We start from the raw sequence: 12,476 nt of genomic DNA, 5'->3' as shown, positions 1-12,476 counted from the left end.
CATGAATTAGCTACAGGTATACATATGTCTCCTCCCTCCTGAATCCCCCTCCCGTCTTCTTCTCCATCCCACCACTCTAGGTTGTCACAGAGCACTGGGTTGAGCTCCGTGTCACACAGCAAATTCCTACTTGCTATCTTGGAAGGAAAGTTATGACCAACCTAGATAGCATATTAAAAAGCAGAGATGTTACTTTGCCAACAAAGGTCCATCTAGTCAAGGCTATGGTTTTTCCAGTGGTCACGTATGGATGTGAGAGTTGGACTGTGGGGAAAGCTGAGCGCCAAAGAATTGATGCTTTTGAACTATGGTGTTGGAGAAGACTCCTGAGAGTCCCTTGGACTGCAAGGAGATCCAACCAGTCCATCCTGAAGGAGATCAGTCCTGGGTGTTCATTGGAAGGACTGATGCTGAAGCTGAAGCTCCAGTACTTTGGCCACCTCATGGGAAGAGTTGACTCATTGGAAAAGACCCTGATGCTGGGAGGGATTGGGGGCAGGAGGAGAAGGAAACGACAGAGGATGAGAAGGCTGGATGGCATCACTGACTCGATGGACATGAGTTTGAGTGAACTCCGGGAGTTGGTGATGGACAGGGAGGCCTGGGGTGCTGCGATTGATGGTGTTGCAAAGAGTCGGACACGACTGAGCAACTGAACTGAACTGAATCTATTTCATATATGGTAATGTGTAGGTTTCCATGCTATTCTCTTAATTCATCCCACCCTCGTCTTCCCTTGCTGTGTCCACACGTCTGTTCTCTGTGTCTGCATCTCCACTGCTGCCCTGCAAATAGGTTCATCTTTCCAGATTCCAAATGCATGTGTTGATATACAATGTTTGTGTTTCTTTTTCTGACTTCACTCTGTACAATAGGCTCTAGCTTCATCCACCTCATTAGGATTGACTCAAAGGCATTCTTTTTTATAGCTGAGTAATAGTCCATTGTATGTATGTACCACAATTTCTATATCCATCTGTTGATGGACATCTAGGTTGCTTCCATGTCCTAGCTATTGTAAAAAGTGCTGCAATGAACATTGGGGTACATGTGTCTGCTTCAATTCTGGTTTCCTCAGGGTATATGCTTAGTAGTGGGATTGTTAGGTCATATGGTAGTTTTATAAGGAATCTCCATACTGTTCTTCATAGTGGCTGTGTCAATTTACATTTCTACCAACAGTGCGAGAGGGTTCCCTTTTCTCCATATCCTCTCTAGCATTTATTTTTTGTAGATTTTTTAACAATAGCCATTTTGGTCAGTGTGAGGTGATACCTCATTGTCTTTTTGATTTGCATTTCTCTAATATTGAGCATCTTTTCATGTGTTTGTCGGCCATCTGTGTATTTTCTTTGGAGAAACGTCTGTTTAGGTCTTCTGCCCATTTTTTAAAATTTGTTTATTTTTTATTGAAGGATAATTGCTTTACAGAATTTTGATGTTTTCTGTCATACCTCAACATGAATCGGCCATAGGTATACTTATATCCCCTCCCTTTTCAACCTCCCTTCCATCTCCCTCCCCACCCCACCCCTCTAGGTTGATACAGAATCCCTGTTTGAATTTCCTGAGCCATACAGCAGATTTCCATTGGCTATCTATTTTACATATGGTAATGTAAGTTTCCATGTTACTCTTTCCATACACCTCACCCTCTCCTCCCCTCTCCCCGTGTCCATAAGTCTGTTCTCTATGTCTGTTTCTCCATTGTTCCCCTGTAAATAAATTCTTCAGTACCATTTTTCTAGATTCCATAAACATGTGTTAGAATATGGTATTTATCTTTCTTGTTCTGACTCACTTCACTCTGTATAATAGGTTCTGGGTTCATCCACCTCATTAGAATTGACTCAAATACGTTCCTTTTTATGGTGAGTACTATTCCATTGTGTTTATGTACCACAACTTCTTTATCCATTCATCTATTGATGGACACCTAGGTTGCTTCCATGTTCTAGCTATTGTAAATAGCACTGCAATGAACAATGGGATACATATGTCTCTTTCAATTTTGGCTTCCTCAGTGTATATGCCTAGTAGTGGGATTGTAGGGTCATATGGTAGGTTTTATTTCCTAGTTTTTTAAGGAATCTCCATACTGTTCTTCATAGTGGCTGTATCAATTTACATTCCCATCAACAGTGCAAGAGGGTTCCCTTTCCTCCATATCCTCTCCAGCATTTATTGTTTGTAGATTTTTTTAATGATAGCCATTTTGGTCAGTGTGAGGTGATAACCTCATTGTCATTTCAATTTGCATTTCTCTATCTCTAATATTGAGCATCTTTTCATGTGTTTGTTGTCCATCTGTATATTTTCTTTGGAGAAATGTCTGTTAGGTCTTCTGCCCATTTTTTGATTGGGTTGTTTGTTTTTCTTTTATTCTGTATGAGCTGTTTGTATATTTTGTTGTTTGTCAGTTGTTTCATTTGCAATTATTTTATCCCATTCTGAAAGTTGTCTTTGTTTTATCTTGTTTATTGTTTCCTTTGCTGTGCAAAAGCTTTTAAGTTTAATTATGTCCCATTAGTTTACATTTGTTTTTATTTCCATTACTCTAGGAGGTGGGTCAAAGAAGATCTTTCTGGGATATATATCATAGAGTGTACCACCTATGTTTCCCTCTAAGAGCTTCTGGCCATTTCTTATTGCCAACATTTATTTAGTGTGCTCCAACCAAATTCACTAGGATCTGTCATGTCCCTCCTTGTTTATACTTCTGTCTCCAATAATTATGTATTTGCAAATTTTATATTCCTGTTAAGCCTCTTATTGTCTGCTTGTTTTGATCTCTGTCTTTCATATCTTTCCTCAATGTCTGGTAAGCCTTGGTTAAACAACTTATATTTTAAAATGGGGCACTAAAAAACTGATTAGGAGACTTCCCTGGTGGTCCAGTGGCTAAGACTCTGTACTGCCAATGCAGGGGGTGCAGGTTCAGTCCCTGGTGAGGGAAATAACATGCCATGTGCTGCATGGCATGACCAAAAGATGAAAAAATAATAATTTTTTAAAAATTGAAAACTCCAAATTCATCCAATCCTTTCATTTTATTGTCTTTAGTATCTTAGTTACCTTGGGCTAGTCATAGTCCCTTGATAAGGATTTTCCCATCTCCACTTGGATGTGTAGACTACCAGTATTCTGTGAACTAAATCTTCCTGCTTTCAGTCTGTTTCCCACCCTCATCTGTGTTGAGTGTCCCCCAATCCAGAGATACTCCCAAATTCCCTATTTGTAAACAAAAAAACAAAACTAAACTTCTAATCTTCTTCCCAGATTGGGGATAAAGCAATCTCTGGTTATATGGAGAAGCAAAGGGGATTTAAACATGTAATTTACTTCTAAACTAAACTTTCATCCTGTTCTCTAGGTTTCAGCCCTATCTTAACAACTTACAAGTTTATTCACAGTGCATGTGTGCATACTCAGTTGAGTCCAACTCCTTGCACCTCCATGAACTGTAGCCTACTTGATTCCTCTGTCCATGGAATTTTCCAGGCAAGAATACTGGAGTGGGTTGCCATTTCCTACTCCAGGGGATCTTCCCAACCCAAGGATTGAACTCGCTTCTCCTGGATCTCCAGCCCTGGCAGGCGATTCTTTACCTGAGCCACCTAAGACTCCCATTACTTACAGAGGTGCAGCTAATTCATGAGCCATTTTAGAGATTCTGTTTAAAAGTCACTTTCATTACTTGAGTTAGGAATTTGCCTTTTTTGCATTAGCTAAGTCTGTTATTACTTGTACATCTGTTTTCCCTTTTCCAAAGTTATGTTGTTGTCACCTTTTCTGATTTCTTTGTCCTTGTAGGTTTATAAAGTTTTTTAAAGTTTTAATATTATTTTAGTGGGTTTTAGAGAGGAAACAAAAAGTCAGTGTATATGTTCACTCTGCTATACTTACCTAAACTACTCTTTCCAAACTGTTGATAATGCCAAATTATTTCTGGCTTTACTTATCTCTCTGTCAAACAAAAAGAGTTAGATAATCTCTCTTCTGTGCTCCTGTGACACTCTATGTATGCTTTTGTTATGGAATTGATCCCATTGAATCATATCTTGTTTTTAATTCATCTCTCCTACCACACATTGTTGTACAACCTATATATTGTTGTACAACTAGTATATTGTTGTACAACTAATATTCCAGAACTTTTTCATCTGGGAAAACTGGAACTCTACAACTCCACATTTACCCCTCCTCTCAGCTACCATTCTACTTCTGTTTTTATGAGTTTGACTACTCTAGATAGCTCATATAAGTGGAATCATACAGTATTTGTTTTTCTGTGACTGGTTTATTTCACTTAGCATAATGTCCTCAATGTTCATCCATGTTTTAGCATGTGTTAGCATTTCCTCTCATTTTAAGGCCAAATAGTATTCCGTTATATGTCTATATGTTTTGTTTATCTGTTTATTCATTGATGGATGTTTGGTTTCCACCTTTTGACTGTAGAGAATAATGCTGTTATGAATATGGGTGTACAAATATCTATTTGAGACCCTGATTTCAATTATTTTGGATATATATACTTAGAAGTGTCATCATTTTTATGACATTGACATTTTTAAAGAAAACAGTCCCCCCCTTTGTAAAAATAGAATGTCTTTCATTTGGGGCTTTTGTGATGTGCTAAGATTCAGGTAACACATTCCTGGACAGAATGCTGCATTGAAAATAATATATTCTGCTTTCCTTTTGTCTTTCAATTTTGTTCATAATTTCTATATGTTGTGGTATGAACTTTAATGTAGCCTTTATATCTTTATTTTCTCCCTGCTTTTAAACATGAAATGTCTCACCCTCTTCTAAGATTAACTATCCACTGTTTTTTTTTAATTAAAGAAAATTAACTCTGTACTATATCTGAAGTTTTATACTGATGTGTGCAATCAGGTAAATGTTTAACTGGATTTTTCCCATTTTTTGTAACATCATTTATTGAATGAACAACAAATGAATCATATGTTGAATCCTCTGGAAGTATTTATGTGAAGTTCTTAGATTTACTAATTTCTATTGACCAGTCATTTTTATACCACTATCTTAATGCTTTAATTATTACATATTATAAATAATAGATTGTAGTATCTACTAGAGAACCTATAAAGCAGATCCCTTAACCACAGATTTTTCTACTCAGTTGTAAGAGTACTTTTTAAAGTTTAATAATATACATTAACAATAAAATAAAGTTAGTCCAATCTTTATTTTGTTTGTTCTTTAGATAAGTTAACCTATATGCATACACAAAGAAAACCAGATAAAAGAAACAGAACTATTGACCTTTCTCCAGTCTCTCTAAAGAAAAATCTAAACTTTAAAGAATTACCAGCAAATTAGCAAGAATTACCAGTGAAATGCCAAACAGAGAGTCTTCTGTTTCAAGACCCTCTTGTAGTATCTCTGATCACCTCCTAAATGCTGTCTCCCTAATAGTCCTCTGAGATTATGCAAAGATGATGTCACTGTCAGCCACCAGCAAGAATAGATATTGGTTGTTTAAACAGACCATTTTGGAACATTTGCTTCCCTCAAGAGCAAGTGAAAATGCTTTGCAGTTAAATATTTGTGTCTAACACATTCTTCAGGTGGGGGATAGTTTCTTTATGCAGTGGTACCTCAGCTGCAGTCAATACCAAAATCAGGTTGATTATGTTCTTTGCAGCCAAAGAAGGAGGAACTCTATACAGTCAGTAAAACCAAGACCTGGAGCTGACTGGCTCAGATCATGAACTTCTTATTGCAAAATTCAGACTTAAATGGAAGAAAGTAGGGAAAACCACTAGGCCATTAAGGTATGACCTAAATCAAATCCCTTATGATTACAGTGGAGGTAACAAATAGATTCAAGGGATTATATCCGATAGACAGAGTGCCTGAAAAACTATGGACAGAGGTTCATAATACTATGTAGGAGGTGGTGACCAAGGCCGTCCCCAAGAAAAAGAAATGCAACAGAGGCAGAGTGGTTGGAGGAGGAGTCTTTACAAATAGCTGAGGAAAAGAAGAGAAGCAAAAGGCAAGGGAGAAAGGGAAAGATACACCCAACTGAATGCAGAGTTTCAGAGAATAGCAAGGAAAGATAAGAAGGCCTTCTTAAATGAACAATGCAAAGAAATAGAGGACAACAGTAGAATGTGAAAGACTAGAGATCTATTCAAGAAATTTGGAGATATCAAGGGAACATTTCATGCAAGGATGGGCACAATAAAGGACAGAAATGGTAAGGACCTAAATGAAACAGAAGAGATTAAGAAGAGATAGCAAGAATACACAGAACAGTTGTACAAAAAAATGTCTTAATTACCCGGATAACCGTGATGGCATGGTCACTCATCTAGAGCCAGATATCCTGGAATGTGCCGTCAAATGGGCCTTAGGAAGCATTACTACAAACAAAGCAAGTGCAGGTGATGGAATTTCAGCTGAACTATTTCAAATCCTAAAAGAGGATGCTATTAAAGTGCTGCACTCAATATGCCAGAAAATTTGGAGAACAGCAGTGGCCACAGGATTGGAAAAGGTCAATTTTCATTTCAATCCCAAAGAAGAGCAATGCCAAAGAATGTTCTGACTGCCATACAATTGCACTCTTTTCATATGCTAGCAAGGTTATGCTCAAAATCCTTCAAGCTAGGCTTCAGCAGTACGTGAACTGAGAACTTGCAGATGTTCAAGCTGGATTAAGAAAAAGGCAGAGGAACCAGAGATCAAATTGCCAACATTTTGTTGAATCATGGAGAAAGCAAGGGAGTTCCAGAAAAACCATCTACTTCTGCTTCATTGACTATACTTAAACCTTTAACTGTGTGGATCACAGCAAACTGTGGAAAATTCTTAAAGAGAAGGAAGTACCAGACCATCTTACCTGCCTCCTGAGAAATCTGTATATAGGTCAAAACACAACAGTTAAAACTGGACATAGAGCAACTGACTGGTTCCAAATTGGGAAAGGAGTACGATAAGGCTATACATTGTCACCCTGCTTATTTAACTTCTATGCAGAGTACATCAGTGAAATGCCAGGCTGGATGAATCACAAGCTGGAACAAAGATTGCCAGAAGAAATATCAGCAACCTCAGATATGCAGATGATACCACTCTAATGGCAGAAAGTGAAGAGGAACTAAAGAGCCTCTTGATGAAAAGAGGAGAGTGAAAAAGCTGGCTTGAAACTCAACATTCAAACAACCTTAAGTTCATGGATTCCAGTCCCATCACTTCATGGCAAATACAAGGGGGGAAAAAGTGGAAGCAGTGACAGGTTTTATTGGGCTCCAAAATCACCACAGACAGTGATTGCAGCCATTAAAATTAAAAGACTCTTGCTCCTTGGAAGAAAAACTATGACAAACCTAGATAGCATATTAAAAAGCAGAGGCATCACTTTGCTGACAAAAGTCTGTTTGTTCTAAACTGTGGTTTTTCCAGAGTCATGTACGGATCTGAGAGTTGGACCATAAAGAAGGCTGAGCACTGAAGAATTGATTCTTTCAAATTGTGGTGCTGGGAAAGACTCTTGAAAGTCCCTCAGACAGCAAGGAGATCAAACCAGTCAATCCTAAAGAAATCAACCCTGAATATTCATCAGAAGGACTGATGCTGAAGCTGAAGCTCCAATACTTTGGCCACCTGATGTGAAGAACTGACTCATTGCAAAAGACCCTGACACTAGGAAAGATTGAAGGCAAAAGGAGAAGAAGGTGGCAGAGGATGAGATGGTTAGATAGCATCGCTGACTCAATGGACATGAATTTGAGCAAACTCAGGGAGATACAGGAAGACAGAGGAGCCTGGCATGATATAGTCCAGAAGGTTGCAAAGAGTCAAACATGACTTAGCAACTGAGCAACAGTTTTTAAGCACTCGGTTATAATATAGGACTAGGTTGTAAGGCTTAAGCTGGAACCCCTAGTACAGTGAGAACTCATGGCTCTTTTCTCTTATTGTTTCCTTTCTTTTCATTCATAACCTAGTGGGTTGTTATTCTTCTTATGCCTACTTTCAGATGTGTTTACACACTTAATTTAAATAAACTTTGGTCTAATTTTTAATTTATTGGTATCTTCTGAGTAATCATATACATTAAAACCTTTGAATTTGAAATTGTTTTCTAATTCATGCAAAAATTCATCTAGTAAAATACCACCATATTTGGGACAGAGGAAGCAGACACTCTTCCCAAGGACTTCAGTGTATAGTGACTAATCCAACATTTTATTCTTTTCATTATTGGAGAGACTCAACAGGAGCTGAAAACTAAATCAAGTATCTTGAGTAACTCCAAGGTTCTTTGGATAGCTTTAAACACTACCCTCTCTCTGAAGATGTACAATCATGTTTAGAACATCTGCCCTTTGGGGCTCTACCTAACTTTGCTCTCTTATTTTTTGAGGGAACAACAGTTTAGATAGATGCAATCTCCTGTGGGGAGCAGACAGTGTCTGAGGAGCAAGAACCCAGAGAGACAGAGACATGGTTAGTAAATGGTAGCCAGTGCTGATAACAATAGAAAAATGATTGCCTTTCAAGATTTTAAGAGCATCAAGTATTCTGGCAGAGCTTCCTAGGCTATATAACTTCTAATCTAGACTGATGAAGAATATCGTTGAAGACAACACATCATGGCAGTGGCTAAGCAGAAAACCCTGTTGAGTGAAATATGTTCTCTGCCATCACAGGAAACATAGTCATGGAAGTGTCTTCCCTTGCCTTGTGAATTGGGAAGGTAGTGAAATCAATGAAATTTTGCAATTCTCAAAAATTAAAGTAAATTAATTTATAGAAAGAAATTCTAAATTTACATTTTAAAGCAACTTTATTTTTAAAAATTGTGCTGGTGAATTATTTTGTATATAAACAATTTTCTGTTTCAGTGTGGTTATTTAACATTGACTATAATCTATTAAGTAGAGTACATTTCTAAAATATTTAAATTGCTTATGTTCTCCTCTAGGAGTTTTATAGTTTCTGGTCTTACATTTAGATCTTTAATCCATTTTGAGTTTATTTTTGTGTATGGTGTTAGAAAGTGTTCTAGTTTCATTCTTTTACAAGTGGTTGACCAGTTTTCCCAGCACCACTTGTTAAAGAGGTTGTCTTTTTTCCATTGTATATCCTTGTCTCCTTTGTCGAAGATAAGGTGTCCATAGGTACCTGGATTTATCTCTGGGCTTTCTATTCTGTTCCATTGATCTATATTTCTGTCTTTGTGCCAGTACCATACTGTCTTGATGACTGTGGCTTTGTAGTAGAGCCTGAAGCCAGGCAGGTTGATTCCTCCAGTTCCATTCTTCTTTCTCAAGATTGCTTTGACTATTTGAGGTTTTTTGTATTTCCATACACGTTGTGAGATTATTTGTTCTAGTTCTGTGAAAAATACCATTGGTAGCTTGATAGGGATTGTATTGAATCTATAGATTGCTTTGGGTACTATAGTGATTTTCACAATATTGATTCTTCCAATCCATGAACATGGTATCTTTCTCCATCTATTTGTGTCCTCTTTGATTTCTTTCATCAGTGTTTTATAGTTTTCTATGTATAGGTCTTTTGTTTCTTTAGGTAGATATACTCCTAAGTATTTTATTCTTTTTGTTGCAATGGTGAATGGTATTGTTTCCTTAATTTCTCTTTCTGTTTTCTCATTGTTAGTGTATAGGAATGCAAGGGATTTCTGTGTGTTAATTTTATATCCTGCAACATTACTGTATTCATTGATTAGCTCTAGTAGTTTTCTGGTAGAGTCTTTAGGGTTTTCTATGTAGAGGATCATGTCATCTGAAAACAGTGAGAGTTTTACTTCTTCTTTTCCTATCTGGATTCCTTTTATTTCTTTTTCTGCTCTGATTGCTGTGGCCAACACTTCCAAAACTATGTTGAATAGTAGTGGTGAGAGTGGGCACCCTTGTCTTGTTCCTGACTTTAAGGGAAATTCTTTCAATTTTTCACCATTGAGGATAATGTTTGCTGTGGGTTTGTCATATATAGCTTTTATTATGTTGAGGTATGTTCCTTCCATTCCTGCTTTCTGGAGAGTTTTTATCATAAATGAATGTTGAATTTTGTCAAAGGCTTTTTCTGCTTCTATTGAGATAATCATACGGTTTTTATCTTTCAATTTGTTAATGTGGTGTATTACATTGATTGATTTGCAGATATTAAGGAATCCTTGCATTCCTGGGATAAAGCCCACTTGGTCATGATGTATGATCTTTTTAATATGTTGTTGGATTCTGTTTACTAGAATTTTGTTACGGATTTTTGCATCTATGTTCATCAGTGATATTGGCCTGTAGTTTTCTTTTTTTGTGGCATCTTTGTCTGGTTTTGGTATTTGGGTGATGGTAGCCTCATAGAATGAGTTTGGAAGTTTGCCTTCTGCAATTTTCTGAAAGAGTTTGAGTAAGATAGGTGTTAGCTTTTCTCTAAATTTTTGGTAGAATTCAGCTGTGAAGCCATCTGTTCCTGGCATTTTGTTTGCTGGAAGATTTCTGATTACAGTTTCAATTTCCGTGCTTGTGATGGGTCTGTTAAGATCTTCTATTTCTTCCTGGTTCAGTTTTGGAAAGTTATACTTTTCTAAGAATTTGTCCATTTCTTCCAAGTTGTCCATTTTATTGGCATATAGCTGCTGGTGGTAGTCTCTTATGATCCTTTGTATATAGGGTTGTGGAATTCAAGGCTTAGATTCAGAAATTGATATATCCAAAATTACCCTTAAAAATGCCGTAGGAAGTCATATTGGAATCTAGAGAATCATATTATATGAATGGCTTGTGTTTCAAAGCTTTGTTGTCTTTTAGAATATGTACTTTATGTTTGAATGATAGAGTCAAACTCTTTGTAGAGGAATGCTCAGATGATGATCTTACAATCAAGTGAGAAGCCAGCAAATTCACACCACTCATGTAATGCTCACTTCAGAGCATATACTCTGAGAATCAGGCAGGATTGTCTATACTGTTTATAGAGTAAATTGTCATTTTTTTCTTTTACTGGTGAGCTTATTATGGTTGAACTTGTGATAATAAACTTTATAAAGACATAATTCCACAGTATATGATTATATATTTATGTTAAAAGTTCCACCTGAATTTTTTCTGATATTTTTGTTATCCACATAGGAAAAAAATGATGCTATACTATGTCTTTCCTTTATTCTCTACAGATAATGGATTCTGAATTAATGCATAGTATAGTCGGAAGCTATCTTAAACCTCCAGAAAGAGTGTGTGTTCCATCAGTCACCCAGAGTGATGAATCATCTCAGACTCGCTACTCTGTGAACTTAGAAGTTACATCTTCTAAGATGCTTCGTAGTCCAAATAGCCAAGGTAATGCCAATAAAAAAATCACATTTAAAATTAGGGGAATTAGGAAGCATGTTATATAAAACTCTTCACTTTTATGTAGAAAATAAGATGATTGTATATTTAACTAATCTTAGTAAAATGCTAATTTTGACTCTGTTGCTTAAAGTTTCTGTAAATTTAATTTACTTAACATTTTTTATTTTGGCTTCTTTGCTATAAGATGAAAATTAATATAACCAGCTAGGCACATATTGCAGATTTATCATTAAAAATGTCATTCAAAATAGGAAAATATTCTGAAGAATAAAAGGTCAGATTTGGAGAATCCTTCTAATGAATAAGATGGTTAGAATATTAAAGAATTAAGTTGATTTTAATCTTAGTCAAGAATTAAATTCAGAAATTGCATATATCCGAAATTACCCTTGAAAATTCTTCATGAATCCAGTTCATTGGAGTAACTACAAAATACAAGTATTATAACTTTTAAAATATAAGTTTAGGAGAATCTTAAAATTGAATTAGAAAAACATTTATGATTCCAGGAATACCTGTACCATATACATTACTTTCTAAGATACTGATAGTCATGTTTTTTGATCTTTTATAATAATGGTTGCCATTATAAATAGACTATAGCTTTGTGGAACAAAGCAACTACAAGAAATATTAATCTAAACCAAACAATAATCTCTAACACATATCTTTCTAATTGGATATGAACTATATGAAAGTTAATCTTGAACATTTATTTATATTCCATTCATCTCTAGTTTTATAATTTGAAGTTGTAACTTAGAAGAACATATAATACTTGAAAATTTTATAACTTGAGCTTACCTGAATTATGAAGATATTAATATATGAGTAATAATCATAGTAGTACGTGTGTAACACAATCTTTCAAGCCTGACATCAGTTAAACCACTAGGTTGTAATTTTTTCTTGATGGAAGAAGCAGTGTTCTACCTCATATGTCCTAAAAATTAACATTATATCTTGTACAAAGAAACAATAAATGTTTGTGATTTGACTGAAACTGAATACATCAAGAACTGAGAAAAAATTTTAACTTTAAACCTAAATTTCCTTGTTAATTAGTGAACAGCATATTTTAATTTTCCTTATCCATGCTCAGACTTGTATGCCTCA

The 12,476-nt window shown here is 36.0% G+C and overlaps 1 protein-coding gene across 6 annotated transcripts in view; it reads left to right on the top strand.

Moving 5' to 3' along the window:
- CEP57L1 (centrosomal protein 57 like 1) overlaps nucleotides 1-12,476 on the top strand; it is a 76,156-nt gene that overhangs the window by 39,204 nt on the left and 24,476 nt on the right. For all 6 annotated transcript variants that reach the window (XM_043890074.1, XM_043890073.1, XM_043890072.1 and 3 more), the window contains one exon: nucleotides 11,180-11,345. In XM_043890074.1, the coding sequence (XP_043746009.1) occupies nucleotides 11,183-11,345 (163 nt within the window). In that variant the 5' untranslated portion in view covers nucleotides 11,180-11,182. The remainder of the gene's footprint in view (nucleotides 1-11,179; nucleotides 11,346-12,476) is intronic.

The sequence above is a fragment of the Cervus elaphus genome, chromosome 28 (assembly GCF_910594005.1).
Source record: "Cervus elaphus chromosome 28, mCerEla1.1, whole genome shotgun sequence".
Lineage (NCBI taxonomy): Eukaryota > Metazoa > Chordata > Mammalia > Artiodactyla > Cervidae > Cervus > Cervus elaphus.
Note: the sequence above shows the minus strand (reverse complement) of the source record. Positions and strands in the feature narration are given on the sequence as shown.